Below are 15,289 nucleotides of genomic sequence, written 5' to 3'. Positions count from 1 at the left end.
CCATAATTATTATGAATAAAGCTTATCTATATCATACATCCAATGTGCAGAGGATAAGGAGCATGGAGGGGAATTGGTCAGCAAACCCCATGATGAAACAGTTCATTGTGCAGCTCCTAGTTCAGCTGATACCTAGTTGGTTTCTGGGATCCATTTGGACAGTACCCAGGAAGCTTCCAACTGATGTAAGCTTTTCTGCAATACTGGCATCCTTCTCAGCCACTCTACGCTGTCTACTCTGCCTTTATTCATCTAGTAACATAGTAACACAGTAAATAATGGCAGATAAAGACCTGTACGGTCCATCCAATCTGCCCAACAAGATAAACTCATTTTACATGGTATGCAATACTTTATATGTCTACCCCAGTTTGATTTGTCCTTGCCATTTTCAGGGCACAGACCATAGAAGTCTGCCCAGCACTGTTCTTGTACTAAAAGTTCTGAAGCTAACGTCGAAGTCCCTTAAAATTTACACTCCAGCCTATCCATATCTATTCCTAGGTCTTCCTTCTTTTTTCCAAATGATACTTTAACAATTATGGGTGATGAGAGGTGTCCATTTCTTGTTTTGGAAAAGAATTTTCAAATTTGTTAAGATTCACCATACTGGGTCAGACCAATGGTTCACCTAGTCCGGTATCCTGCTTCTAGCAGTGGCCAATTCAGCTCACAAATACCTGATAGAATCCCAAATAGTAGCCAAATTCCATGCTACCAATCCCAGGAACAAGCAGTTGCTTCCCCAATGTCCATCTCAATATCAGATTATGGACTTTTCCTCCAGGAACTTTTCCAAACCTGGTTTTAAACCTAGATATGCTAACCGCTGTTACCACATCCTCCAGCAGCGAGTTCCCGAGCTTAACTATTCTTTGAGTGAAAAAATAGTTGCTCCTACTTGTTTTAAAAGTATTTCCATGTAATTTCTTTGTGTCCCCTGGTCTTTGTGCTTTTTTGTACTGTTATATTGTTGCCTTAAATATCTTGGTGCAATGGAGGAGTTACAAGTAACAGCACAGCAGTGGCTCATTTACTGTATTTAAGATTCATCAAAGTGGAAGCAGCATAAATCTTTCTCAGGAAAAAGAAACAGCAGAAATCTCTTCACAGCCAACTGATTACAGAGAATATGTTTGTAATTTCACACACTATCAAAACTTGTATGTGTACCAGGTTAGTTTCAAATCACATGCAAATGTCAGAACTGAACAGAACTGAGATCAGATATTTAAAATGGAGGCGACTGGCCAATGTCTCTTGAAATCTGAGCACACAGTTGAAGTTGGCTTACTTTGGCTTATCTGATGTACATCATAGCCTCCTTGGAGTTGTAGTCATCTTAAAGGTTCACAGGAGTTGTAGTTATCCCAAAGTGTTTTAGGTTTTACATACAATGCCAGTGCTTGGAAATAAAAAAAATAAAAAAAACCCTGAATGCTTCTTGATTGAAAATTAAAATGCCAGGACAGAAGACATATTCCCTAATGATCTGAAGCCATCTGAAGAAAATACCATAGTGATTTTCTTAAAGCGTGGAGTCAGGAAGAGAGCACAGGTGCAGAATTTTATTTTAGGTGGCCGATAAAGAAAGGGAGAAGATTTAAAGGAAAGAGCAAATCATTTGACTTTCCCAAGCTCTGCTTTCTGGCTTTCCTTTTACTTCCTCTTCTGTAAAAAAGCAGAACTTGAGCACATCTGCATGCAAAATTCTCAAACCTAGAGCCTACAGCTGGTGAGGAATGCCCATTAGACTTCCGTGCATGTCCTGCATAACCACAGTAAGCTCATACCTACTCTTATAACCAGATATTAGGAACAGAGTAAAATAAATTTAACATACAGCAAATCACTTGACTAGATCTATGCCAAAGGCATGAAGCAAGCCTTCTTGCCAGATCTCAGAACTTCCTCATGGTGAAAAGTGTCCATCTAGGGTTTCTGTAAAATATATTTATATATATATATATATATATAAAAAATAATACTTTCATGCAATAGTAAATGCTCAGTGCCAGTGCCAGCCATATCATTAGAAAAAGGAAGTTCGGCCTTAGCAGAGTGTGGAGGGACAGGCTCATTTTCACGTCCAGGGCACTGGAATACCAGGCGTTTTTTTCTCATTTCCCATTCAGCTCTGTTCTTTTCTCTCCATCTCCCTCTCATTGTTTTCTTCCTTCTCACTATTACTAACGGTACAATCCCATACAAACCCCAAAAGAACTGAACAGAATCCCCTCCCCACAAACAGGATCTCTTTAGTTGGAAGAATCGATCCTCTCCTGGCGCCGTTTCATGATTTCCTGCAGCTCCGTTTCACCCTGGTTCTTCTGGAAGAAACAAAAGCATAAATATTACTGAGAAATAGGTCAGTAAGGATCAGCAGTGTTTAAACTGAACAGTAGAGGTGGGGCATGGGAGAGAGGGAGTAGACAGTAAGAGGCTGGATTAGGAAGCAGAAGGGTTGTTCTCTACTCTGTATAAGGCTCACCCCCTCCTTTCCTCCTTTCCACAGGCTGCCTGGAGCACAACAGCCCCACTGCTCTGGCTTTGGAGTCTGAAAAAAGATTTGGACAAATTTCCCAACTATGTCCCACATTTTAATCCCCCAGCTCCCCTCCCCACCCTACATTGAAAAGAGAATGTAAAGAGGTCTCTTTCTAAACGTGTGTTCAGTTATGTTTATCACTCCCTCCATTTACCATAAAGGTCAGGTTTTGGAAAATTTCAGGATTCTATTACATCATAGTGCTGCTAGTATGTAGCACGAAATCTTCCTACTTTCTGGGATTCTGCCTGGTACTTGTGGCCTGAATTTGCCACTGTTGGAAGCAAGATATTGAGCTAGATGGACCTGTGGTCTGACCCAATACAGCAACTCTTATTTATTTTATTCAACACATTTCTATCCCACCTTATCTATAAAATCTAAGCATGTTAGAATCAAAACATACATACAATCAAAACTCATATGGAACCAAATCCAGTAAATAGTGCCCAAATTTGGACGCTAGAAAATATTGGCGCCCAATGCTATTCTATAAAGGACACTCCGAGTTGAGAATCCTTTATAGAATAGCATGTAGCTCCAATTCTCGCCCCCAAATTTGGGTGCCAGGATTTACGCCTGCTGAAACCAGGTGTAATTCCAGGTGCCCAATTTCAGAGCACATCCACAGTATTCTGTAACACTGTAAGCAAATTTCCCAGAATGCCCCTATCATGGTCACACCCCCTTTAGGGTTGTGTGCTATGGGATTTGGGTGCGCAGTGTTTATAGAACAGCTTATACCAAGATGCATGTGGAAATCCAAATTGGTGCCCATTAAGATCAATAATTGATTGCTAGCACTCAATTATTGACATTAATTGGATAGTTACCCAGTTTAGTTGCAAGCACATCTCAGGGTCATACCCAAATGTGGGAACGCAAATTTGAGCACTCTTTATAGAATCCAGGGGATTATATTCTCTTATATTTGTATATTAAGAGAGTAGCAAAACTGTTCCCCCCCCTCCCACCACCATTGGTCATAATATTTCAAAGTGATTAGGGGTGCCAAACACAATACAAAATTACCTATCTCTGTACAAAATGAAGGGGCTCAACACCTATTGGCACCCACAGAACTGATCCTATGGTATCCCCCAGAGCTGAAGCACCAAAAGGTGTGGATTTACCGTAGAAACATACACTGCACCGATAACATTGACAAAAGGCGATTAACCAATGCAATGTACTGCACTAATAACAAAGGAAAGTCACTTGTGCTGTTGAGGGATTGGAATGCCTCTCTTACCTCCAGCAGAGATTTTTGCACTGTGGTCTGGCTATATACCCGGGATCCTTCCTCTCCACACACTTTCCTTAGTTCATCCTTGTTAAGGGAGAAAAGCTGTGCCCCTGTCAGGATACCCAGCTGTGCCACTGTCCTATGGAAACACAAACAGTAAAACAGTTAAAAACCTTAACTTCTCCTTCTAACATGTATTCTGGCCCAGCTTCCACCCTTCTCAGCTGTCAGGACCTGCCCCGGTTTCCCAAAGTGCTGGGGAGTAGTAGGCATCCAGGACCAGGTCAGAACTGCCATGATCTCAAGAAATTATCATACTAACTTAACTAGGTGTGAGACAGTGGATAGTATAAGTGAAGAGCACTTCTTCACTGTGCAGTTCAACCACTTTACAGCAGGTGGCACTAGTCTGCTGAGGCTGAGTCAGAGAGGCGGGGCTCAGACCATGCTGGAGTTAAATGCTCTCTGAGGTTGAACAGATCAGAGAGGGCCCGAATGCAGAGGGCTCCCAGGGTGTTCCCACTGGCTGCAGCACCTGGGGACAGCCTTGGGAAGCACAGCAGCCCTCAGCAGAGATTGTTACAGATCAAGGTAGCATCAGGGCAGTGCTGAAGTTTGTAAAGATATTCAGAAGCAATGTCTGCATAGTGCGATTGAATATCCTGGTCACTTATATGGGATATTCAGTAGTCCTATGTAGATAATGCCACTGAATACTTTAACAAACCACTTTGGCACTATCCCGGTGGCATGCCAGTCCATGGGTGGAACAAAGGCAGTCCTTGGCTAGCAGCGATATTCAGTCTACAAACTGGCTAACTATCTGAACATAAAGTGAGGACAGTAAAAAAGTTGCCATAACTTTATTCCAATTAGCTATCTGGATAATGGGCTTAAATTCACCATTGTCTGGATAGCGCCGACACTGACCACCCTTTCTGGATATAAGCACCAAATATCCAGATTTATTTTAGCAGCAATGACTGGCCTTTATTATAAAAACACTGACTACGGCGGCTCAATATTGGCCCACTACTTTCTTAAATGTTTTTCAGATTTACTATTAGTTAATTTCATGGAGTGTCCCCTAGTCCCAGTACTGTTTGTAAATAACTATTTCCAATTAACTTGTATCGCTCCATGGTGCAACCATACCTCGAATACTGTGTGCAATTTTGGTCACTGAATCTCATAAAAGATATAGTGGAATTAGAAAAGGTACAGAAAAGGGTGACAAAAATGATTAAGGGGATGGGATGACTTCACTATGAGGAAAGGCTAAAGAAGCTAGGGCTCTTCAGCTTAGAGAAGAGATTGCTGAGGGGAGATATGACAGAGGCCTATAAAATATTGAGTGAAGTTGACTGGATAGATATGAATCACTTGTTTATTTTATCCAAAATTACAAGGATTTGGGGGCACGCAAAGAACCTATTAAATAGTAAATTTTAAACCAATCGGAGAAAATACTTCTTCACTCAACAAGTTATTAAAAACTCTGGAATTCATTGCCAGAGAATATGGTAAAAGCGGTTAGCTTAGCAGGATTTAAAAAAAATGTTTATAGACAAATTTCTAACAGAAAAGTTCATATGCCATTGAAATGGACTTGGGAAAAATCCCAAGTAGTTCTGGAATATGCAAAATAAAATCTGGTTTACTCTTTAGGGATCTTGCCAGGTACTTGTGACCTGGATTGGCCACTTTTGGAAACAAGCATGATGGACCCTGGGTCTGTCTGAGTATGGTAATACTTATGTTCTTATGATCCCTGTCCCCAGAGGCCTTGTAATAGTTTCCACTACTTTTCCCAGCACTAACGTCAGGCTTACCGGTCTGTAATTTCCCAGATCACCCCTGGAACCCCAATGACACAACTTCTTGTGTTCAATGCCATTCAAGTGCATCTTCTGTAACATTGCTATGTGGCTGTTTTGCCTGTGCAACGCCTGTAAGATCTTACTATTCTTAACAGGCAAGGTGATACCACAGACATTCCAAGACATCTCCCCTGTCAGCACTGGCGTCAAGGAAGAGTGTTCCAGAAAAAAAAAATGACTTCCAGGAGGACGTCCCTGCCTTCATCTTCCTCCATAGCAACGGTGCTCACCAGTGATAAGAAAATGAAGAGGAGAAAAAGGAAAAAGAAGAACCCACCCCTGAAACAAAATTCCACCAATTGTAACCAAAGAAAGAGAACATCTCCCCCACCCCTTCCCAACTATCCCCCAAGCTCTCCAGAGCTCTCTCTAACTCCCACCTCATCCTCCCCACAAATACCCAAAACTGAGTTTTCCTGCTGTGTTTTAAGCATCTTTTAAACCTGCTTGTGGGTCATCTGCCATGCTAAATATTGAAGATGGAAAGTTGAACTCAATCTTGACAAGGTAGTAAGATAAGGAAAGTGAAAGAGGCTTTTTTGTTCAAATCTATAGAGCTGGATCCAGAAAAAAAGAGTTATAGAAAAAGGGAATAAAAGAGTCTCTCTTCTCAACAAAAAAAAAAAAACACTACATGGAATAAAAACATGTGGATGAGCTGTTCACACAACATGTTCCAACACTAGTATTGACATACAATAACTGAGGTAGCTTACACGTGGCTGGCTGTGGGCATTCCCATGTATGCTCAAACTTTCTTGTAGTTTCTGAGTTCTGCAAAACTGTTGTTTTGGTGTCATTAGATAACGAGAGAAGCAATTATTACCCAGACAGACTTACTTCTGGGAGTTACAGGGAATGGACTTTCCTATTTCTACTGGGTACTTTCAAGTGACCTGAACTGGTCATTGTCAGAGACAGGATGCTTGGATTGATGAACTATTGGTCTAACCCAGCAGATCACTTCTGCAATTCTTATGTGCATGGGAGACAGAGTGAATCAATGGTTTAATTGGGGGTTGGATTTCCAATAGAACACAATCATAGATCTTATTACCTCTGTCAGGGACACCATGTTTTAAATATTACTGTTAAGTAAAAATGTTAATTTTCACTCACTCTGGAGCCAAGAAGCCACCCTTTTTCATTTGGATTGCCCTTAACCTCTAGCTGTTTTCTATCACATTTAAACAAATTGTGGGCTTTCCAAATAGTACCAATCCAAGTTCAGGGGATGAGCTGTACAGTCCTCTAATCTTTACCCTAGGTAAAGCCTACATATTGCACCACAGCATAGATGTGACAAGAATATGGTAAGATGTGACAGACCAAAGAAAGCTCTCCCTCTTTCTGCCCTCCAGACAATAAATCTAAGATGCACTTACCCTTTAGTAAAGCCCTTGGCTTCCAGCCAAGCTTTCACCTCTTCAGGGCCAGACTCAAAAGTGAGGGGCACATACACTTGCTGGGTCTTCTCCACCTTGTAGTTCTTTGCTGGAGGATGTGTCTTAGTGGTGATCTTCTTTAACAGTTCATCGTTCACCTCATCCATATGATGGATCAGTTCTGCAAATCAAGGACCATAAACTCAAGAACTGGGGAAGGCTTGGACCCTTACAAATACCAAATGCAATGCAAACCCCCAGTTAAGACCACAAGCATCCATCAGGCATGGTTTCACTTGTAGGCATTCTTAGGATATGCAGGTGGCTATTGGACTACCAAGTTTCAAAAGAATTATCATTAATTAACAACAATTTGTACATTTTTCAGACTTGGGTTCCCACTTCTGTTTTATTGACCAGTTTATTAGTCAAAATTTGTAGAGGTCAAATCTGTAGATGGTGTGTATGTTTTATCAGCAAATGTTTGTGATACACAAACAATAACAACCTCCCCCTCCCCTCCTCGGGTCATCCTAAATAAGCTCATCTAGTTCTGGCTTTGTTGCACAGCATGAATGGAATAATATTCCAGTTTTTACTTTAAACATGCATTTCTACTTCAAGTCTTCCCTTATTAGGGTTCATAGAGGTTTACAAATATACAGTACATAAATTGCATATATAATCCTTTCTATATAGTTTATAGTCTATTTATACTTGCTAGACCGCTCTGTCTGGGCAGCCCCCCCATATACCAGTCCCCATGCCTATTATGTGTTACATTTGTATCCAACAATAAATCAATAAGCGAATCTGTTGTAACCAGATGTAGGATATCAAAAAATCAATAAGGGGGGGGGGGGGGGGGAAAGACCTCAGACAGGTGATAATCAGCCAGATTGCTGAAATTACTCATAGAGAATCACCATACTTCAATCATCGGTCACAATCCAACCTCCTCCCTTATACTGGACAAATATTTTTTAAGAAAATTTTTATAAAAAGAATGCTACATCCACTGTGCAACTCAAAACTTTCTAGACATCAAAATGCAAAAACACTTAGCTTGAAGCAGCGTAAAGGATGGGCTACCCCGCCCAACGGACCCGTTTCGCTGGTGGGGCTTCTTCAGGGGAAAGGACCTGGAGAGCTTTAGTAAGGAAGGAAGCAAGTTTCTCTTTACGGAAGACCCACATTTTCCCACTTTTTTGCAGGCTCAATGTGTCTATGCTTGCAAAAGGGCAAAACCAGAACTGACCCACTCCTCAGCTTGACCTCAGTACAGTGGAAACTTTACTTGCAAGACCTGGATTCAGTTTCTGAGCCCACTTTCTATTTTGTGGTTAGCCCAGACTGGGTATGCTGCACATGCAGCATTCAGAGTTCCTCTGTTGAGGGATCTCAAAATAATGACACTTAGTAGCCAGATTTGGGGTGTTAGACTTCAGAAAAAGCTGCAGTCTTTGGCACTTGGGTCAAGAATATCACAGTGCCTGCTGAAGGGTTATAAAACAGGGGAAACCGGAAAGTAGCTACAAATAAAGGTTCATGGTGCCATAGTCCATTAGAGGCTGATTCTAACTGAGCTTTAACTGGGGTCATCTCTCCCATCTAAAGTTAAGCAAACAGGGTGACCCAGTCTTGCTTTTCTCCACTGTGTGCATGGGTTGATAGTTAAGATTTTCATAGAGAAATGGAAAAAACCCCCCCAAAACTACAAATCCGTCACACGATGGGGAAGAAAACAGGACTGGAACAGCCTATTCGGTTGACCTAGGGTGAGGTAGAAATAGCTGCTGGAAGTCCAGGGGACCTACTCCCCCAAAAGGGGGCCACAATGCAAATTAAACTAGATTTACCACAGCTCTAATGTTTACAAATGATTCATCTATTTCAGTTGGACTGGTTTATAGACGCAGGGACAATTTCATCAACCTCAAGCATGATCCCAATGATCTGTTTCATTTACTTAAATACAGTGGCGTAGGAAGGGGGGCTCCGCTGGTTCCCTGCCCTCTGCCCCGGAACAGGTTACTTCCTGTTCCGGGGCAGAGAGAGCAGGGAACCAGTGGAGTCGACGCAGCTCCCAGCGATGTGCACACAGGGGTGGATCAGCCCTCTCGCCCGCCCCTCGCGTCCTAATTCAATGTAAGAATGCGCTCCGGGGGGGGGGGGTGCACAGCGGCAACCCGCCCCGGTTGTCAGCCGCCCTCGCTACGGCACTACTTAAATATATCTATAACAAATTTTAAATATCATCATGTTTACACACCAGTCAGTCAAACATCCTATAATTATACATAATCCTCTTAATTCTATGAAAAGTTGCCAAAAATTGCATGTGCAAATTTGGGTGTATGCCCAATTTGCACACACAATTTAAATGAATAAGCTAATTAGTGCCAATTGACAAGCAATAATTGGCACTAGATTTAATAGGCATTTATGCATGATCTGAAAAAGGAGGCACAGAAATAGGAGGGAAATGGGTGGAACAGGGGCGTTCCTAATATTAATGCGCGCGTTATAGAGAAACAGCGATAAAAGCCTATTTTAGGTGCATACATTTACGCCACGTTTCAGTTGGTGCAAATGACTGTGCCTAAAGCTAGATGTGATTCTCGTTATTCTATAAACCATGCCTAACTTTAAGCGCGGCTTTTTATGGTGCCATATATAGAAATATAGCCCAATAAGACCTTCAGAGGTGGCGCATTTCCAGCACATAATTTTTTTTGCTATCTGCTACACACCAACAATAGTCATTGGTCCCAACATTCCAACTTGTAAAAACAAAATTTTTAAAAAGATTTTTCAGTTCTTCGTAATAACTTAAACATCTCTATATTTCAATTTTTTACAATCCAATAGACACTTATCCCCTTTTTTTACTAAGCCGGGCTAGCAGCTGCTGTGTCGGCATTAGTGCACAGCAGCCGCTAGCATGGCTTAGTAAAGGGGGGGGGGGGGTAGTTTATTACGTCGGACCTACTGCTAATGTGTCCAGTGTTTCATTCTCTTCATCAGGGGACTGCTGATGAATGGGGGGGGGGGGGGGTGTAGTTTATTAACGTCGGACCTACTGCTAATGTGTCTAGTGTTTCGCTCTCTTCATCAGGGGACTGCTGTAAGAAGGGGGGGTGGAATGTGATATTTTACACTTACGCTCTTTGGCATCCTGAGAAGCGGGTCGTCCTGCCAATTCCCTTGCCCATTTCTCTCCACCATAACTGACTGGAACTTTGTGGCTAGGGCTGGAAGCCATCATCCCTCTGGGGCTCACATCACCTCGGTATTTGCTGCCAGACTACAGAACAAAGACATTCAGAAAGGGCATTAAAAAAATGTGGCAGGCTTAGGCCCCTTGCCTAAACATTTCTTAGGGTTCTGAAGATACACTACAGACAGTGGCGTAGGAAGGGGGGGCGGGGGGGCGGTCCGCCCCGGGTGCACGCCGCTGGGGGGTGTCGGCTCCGTGCTGGTGCACTGCCCTCTCTGCCCCGGAACAGGTTACTTCCTGTTCCGGGACAGAGAGAGCAGTGAACCAGTGCGGAGCCGACACACCCCAGCAACGTGCAGTCGGGGCGGATTGGCCCTCCCGCCTGTCCCTCGCCGCAGGTATGCGCTCCAGCGGGAGGAGGGTACGCCGTGCTGCACCCGGGGGGGGGGGGGTGCGCAGCGGCGACCCACCCCGGGTGTCAGCTCCCCTCGCTACGGCTCTGACTACAGATGAGGTGTTTTGCCTTTTCTTATTTTTCACACTTTCTTCCAGAAAATAACATCCTCCCCATGCTTCAAGTGAAATCTCTCTTCATTTCCTCTCTTGCCTCCAGAGGCCACCTTGCAAGACACTACCTGAGTCTTTGCTAGTGATGACACCGACATATTAATGTAATATGCAGTCTCTGTTCTGTTTGGCCATCACTAGGTGTTCTGCTTCTAGCCAATGCTGGAAAAAGCGGCACTCGTATCAGAAGGCTGTGGCCTGTTACCATGGCTGAAGCATTTCTCCACAATATCCACTGCTTCTGTTTAGCATAAGGAATCATTCACTAAAGATTATTGTGCGCTAATGATGTTATTGCATGCAATCTGCTGCAGAGCTCATTTTATGTAATGGGACCTGCAGTAGACAATGCGCTGTAACCTTTAATAAATTACCTTGAAACTGCTTTATTCTTAATCATACCACTTCATTCCAGCTCTAAATGAACATAAGACCTGCTTCCAACAGTGGCCAATTTAGGTCACAAGTACCTAACAGAATCCCAAATAAGTAGCAGGATTCATGTTACTGATCCCATGGACAAGCAGTGGCTTTCCCCAGATCTCTCTCAATAGCAGACTATGGACTTTTCCTCCAGGAGCTTGTAAAACATTTTTTTTAAATCCAGATACACTAACTGCTGATACTACATCCTCTGGCAATGAGTTCCAGAGCTTAACCATTTGTTGTTTAAAAAATAGTTCCTCCTATTTGTTTTAAAAGTAGAACCATGTAACTTCCTTGGGTGTCTCCTATTTTTTGTACATTTTGAAAGAGTAAAAAAATAGATTCACTTTTACCCGTTCTACCCCACTCAGTATTTTGTAGACCTCAATCATATCGCCCCTCAGCCATCTCTTTTCCAAGCTGAAGAGTCCTAATCTCTTAAGTCTTTTCTTATATGAGAGGAGTTCCATCCCCTTAATTATTTTTGAGGCCCTTCTTTGAACGTTTTCTAATTTTGCTATATCTTTTCTAAGATATCTCAACCAGAACTGCACATAACTCCTCAAGATGTGGTCACACCATAGAGCGATACAGAGGCATTATAATATTCTTTACCTTATTTTCTATCAATTTCCTAATAATTCTTAGCATTCTGTTTGCTTTTTTGGCCGCCGCCACACACTGGGCAGAAGATTTCAGTGTATTGTTCACGATGTCACCTAGATCTTTTTCTTGGGTGTATCACTTTACACTTGTCCACATTATATCTCATCTGCAATTTGGATGCCTGGTTTTTCAACTTCCTAAAGGGGGTCTTTTACTAAGCCGCGGTAGCGTTTTTAGCTTGTAGTACAAATCAGCTGGCGGTAAACGCAGAAACTCCCATAGCTCTTTGAGCAGGGACTGTCTTTCTTCTATGTTTGTGCAGCACTATAAAAATGTTAAATAGTAGTAGTAGGAATATAATGGGCGTCTCGGTGTTTACCACCAGCTGATTTCTACTACTAACTAAAAATGCTACTGTGGCTTAGTAAAAGACCTCCTAAGATCTTCCTGCAATTTTTCACAATCCACACGCATTTAACAACTTTGAATAGTTTTGTGTCGTTTGCAAATTTAATCACCTCACTTGTTGTTCCCATTTTAAGATCATTAATAAGTACGTTAAATAGCACCAGTCCCAGTATAGATTCCCTGGGGCACTCCACTGTTCACCCTCCTCTACTGAGAGAATTGGCCATTTAACCCTACCCTCCATTTTCTATCCAATAACCAATTCCTAATCTACAACAGAACATTGCATCCTATCTCATGACTCTTTCATTTTCTCAGGGATCTCTCAAGACAGACTGTCAAACATTTTCTGAAAATCTAGATATGCATCAACCAGCTCATCTTTATCCACGCATTTGAAGAAATAAAGTAAATTGGCGAGGCAAGACTTGTCTTAGCTGAATCCATGTTGACTCTGTCCCATTAAACCATGTTTGTCTGTTTGTTCAGTGATTTTATTCTTTATAATAGTTTCCACTATTTTGCTCCGCACTGACATTGGGCTTACCAGTCTGTAATTTCCCAGATCACCCCTGGATCCCTTTTTAAAAAACAGGTGTTACGTTGACCACCCTCCAATCTTCAAGCAGTACAGATCAATCTTCAGGTAGTACGGATCACTTTAACAACAGTAACAGCAGATCTGCAATTTCAGATTTGAGTTCTTTCAGTACCCTGGGGTGTATACCATCTGGTTCAGGTCCTTAATTAAATGCTGGAATTTGATGTCTAAATATACGAATTTATATGTACAAATTTGCAGCTTTTATTTGCAACTCTGTAAACCGTGTTATGTCTACATGTCTAGGCCACGGCGGTATATCAAGTTTTACAAATAAATAAATATACTATTCTTTAATTTCTCGATCTGGCTCAGTACACCTGCTTTAGGGCAAGTATATATGTTCATGCCTGCATTGTAGGCACAATTTTTGCCACTTATGCTAGTGTTTTATAAAGTCAGATAATTATTTACTTGTATTTATAAAGCTGACTTAGTACAGGTGCCCTCTTATAAATTCACCCTCCACAGGTCCAACAGCCTGGGATCCTTGCCAGTTGGTATATTATAGATGCTTTACACTTACATAAGTACATAAGTAATGCCATACTGGGAAAAGACCAAGGGTCCATCGAGCCCAGCATCTTGTCCACGACAGCGGCCAATCCAGGCCAAGGGCACCTGGCAAGCTTCCCAAATGTACAAACATTCTATACATGTTATTCCTGGGATTTTGGATTTTTCCAAGTCCGTTTAGTAGCAGTTTATGGACTTGTCCTTTAGGAAACCGTCCAACCCCTTTTTAAACTCTGCTAAGCTAACCGCCTTCACCACATTTTCCGGCAATGAATTCCAGAGTTTAATTACACGTTGGGTGAAGAAAAATTTTCTCCGATTTGTTTTAAATTTACTACACTGTAGTTTCATTCCATGCCCCCTAGTCCTAGTATTTTTGGAAAGCGTGAACAAACGCTTCACATCCACCTGTTCCACTCCACTCATTATTTTATATACCTCTATCATGTCTCCCCTCAGCCGTCTCTTCTCCAAGCTGAATAGCCCTAGCCTCCTTAGTCTTTCTTCATAGGGAAGTCGTCCCATCCCCGCTATCATTTTAGTCGCCCTTCGCTGCACCTTTTCCAATTCTACTATATCTTTCTTGAGATGCGGCGACCAGAATTGAACACAATACTCAAGGTGCGGTCGCACCATGGAGCGATACAACGGCATTATAACATCCTCACACCTGTTTTCCATACCTTTCCTAATAATACCCAACATTCTATTCGCTTTCCTAGCCGCAGCAGCACACTGAGCAGAAGGTTTCAGTGTGTTATCGACGACGACACCCAGATCCCTTTCTTGGTCCGTAACTCCTAACGTGGAACCTTGCATGATGTAGCTATAATTCGGGTTCTTTTTCCCCACATGCATCACCTTGCACTTGCTCACATTAAACGTCATCTGCCATTTAGCCGCCCAATCTCCCAGTCTCGTAAGGTCCTCTTGTAATTTTTCACAATCCTGTCACGAGTTAACGACTTTGAATAACTTTGTGTCATCAGCAAATTTAATTACCTCGCTAGTTACTCCCATCTCTAAATCATTTATAAATATATTAAAAAGCAGCGGTCCTAGCACAGACCCCTGAGGAACCCCACTAACTACCCTTCTCCATTGTGAATACTGCCCATTTAACCCCACTCTCTGTTTCCTATCCTTCAACCAGTTTTTAATCCACAATAGGACATTTCCTCCTATCCCATGACCCTCCAATTTCCTCTGTAGCCTTTCATGAGGTACCTTGTCAAACGCCTTTTGAAAATCCAGATACACAATATCAACTGGCTCCCCTTTGTCCACATGTTTGTTTACTCCTTCAAAGAATTGAAGTAAATTGGTCAGGTAAGATTTCCCCACACAAAAGCCGTGCTGACTCGGTCTTCTTTTCTTTCTTCTAGGCTTGCTTTTCTGAAGTAGGTTATGAAAACTGTAAGGCTGTTTATAGTTCTTCTGCCTGCTGTTTTAGATTTTTCAATTTGTATTTCATATTTCTTATCTTTTCATTACTTTATATTCTTTAAGGTTGCATTTTGATTAAACTTTGTAATCACATGACTTGCCCAGAGTTACAAGGAGCTCCTTTGGGAAAAAAAGTAAATAAAAAACACACCTTTAATCGCGCGATTAATTATTTATTTATTTGTGATTAAAAGTTTGATTGAGATGCAGCCCTACTTTCTTCATTGCTGACTTTACTACAGAGAAATAAGAAAGTTAAATTTTATCGAATTAAGGCAATGGTTAACAGGGGCAGCCTGTGTAGCATGAAGAAATGTGGGGCCATGTGCAGAGAATCATAGAAGGACCTCGTTCGCATAAGTCAAAAAGGGCAGGAAAGCAAGGCCATGTGCAACAATGCAGTTATACAACAGTAGGGCCAGCCCCGATGATTATTTATG

The 15,289-nt window shown here is 42.0% G+C and overlaps 1 protein-coding gene across 2 annotated transcripts in view; it reads right to left on the bottom strand.

Annotated features, from left to right (window-relative positions):
* Positions 1–1,410: 1,410 nt before the first annotated feature.
* The window catches only part of EPS8L2 (EPS8 like 2), a 278,628-nt gene continuing 264,749 nt past the window's right edge, over positions 1,411–15,289 (bottom strand). For both annotated transcript variants that reach the window (XM_030201298.1, XM_030201299.1), the window contains 4 exons: positions 10,225–10,366; positions 7,060–7,240; positions 3,801–3,933; positions 1,411–2,330 (listed from right to left, as the gene is read on the bottom strand). In XM_030201298.1, the coding sequence (XP_030057158.1) occupies positions 2,259–2,330; positions 3,801–3,933; positions 7,060–7,240; positions 10,225–10,366 (528 nt within the window). In that variant the 3' untranslated portion in view covers positions 1,411–2,258. The remainder of the gene's footprint in view (positions 2,331–3,800; positions 3,934–7,059; positions 7,241–10,224; positions 10,367–15,289) is intronic.

Source organism: Microcaecilia unicolor, chromosome 4 (assembly GCF_901765095.1).
Source record: "Microcaecilia unicolor chromosome 4, aMicUni1.1, whole genome shotgun sequence".
Classification (NCBI taxonomy): domain Eukaryota; kingdom Metazoa; phylum Chordata; class Amphibia; order Gymnophiona; family Siphonopidae; genus Microcaecilia; species Microcaecilia unicolor.
The sequence above is the reverse complement of the archived record's forward strand: the minus strand, read 5'-3'. Positions and strand labels throughout refer to the sequence as shown.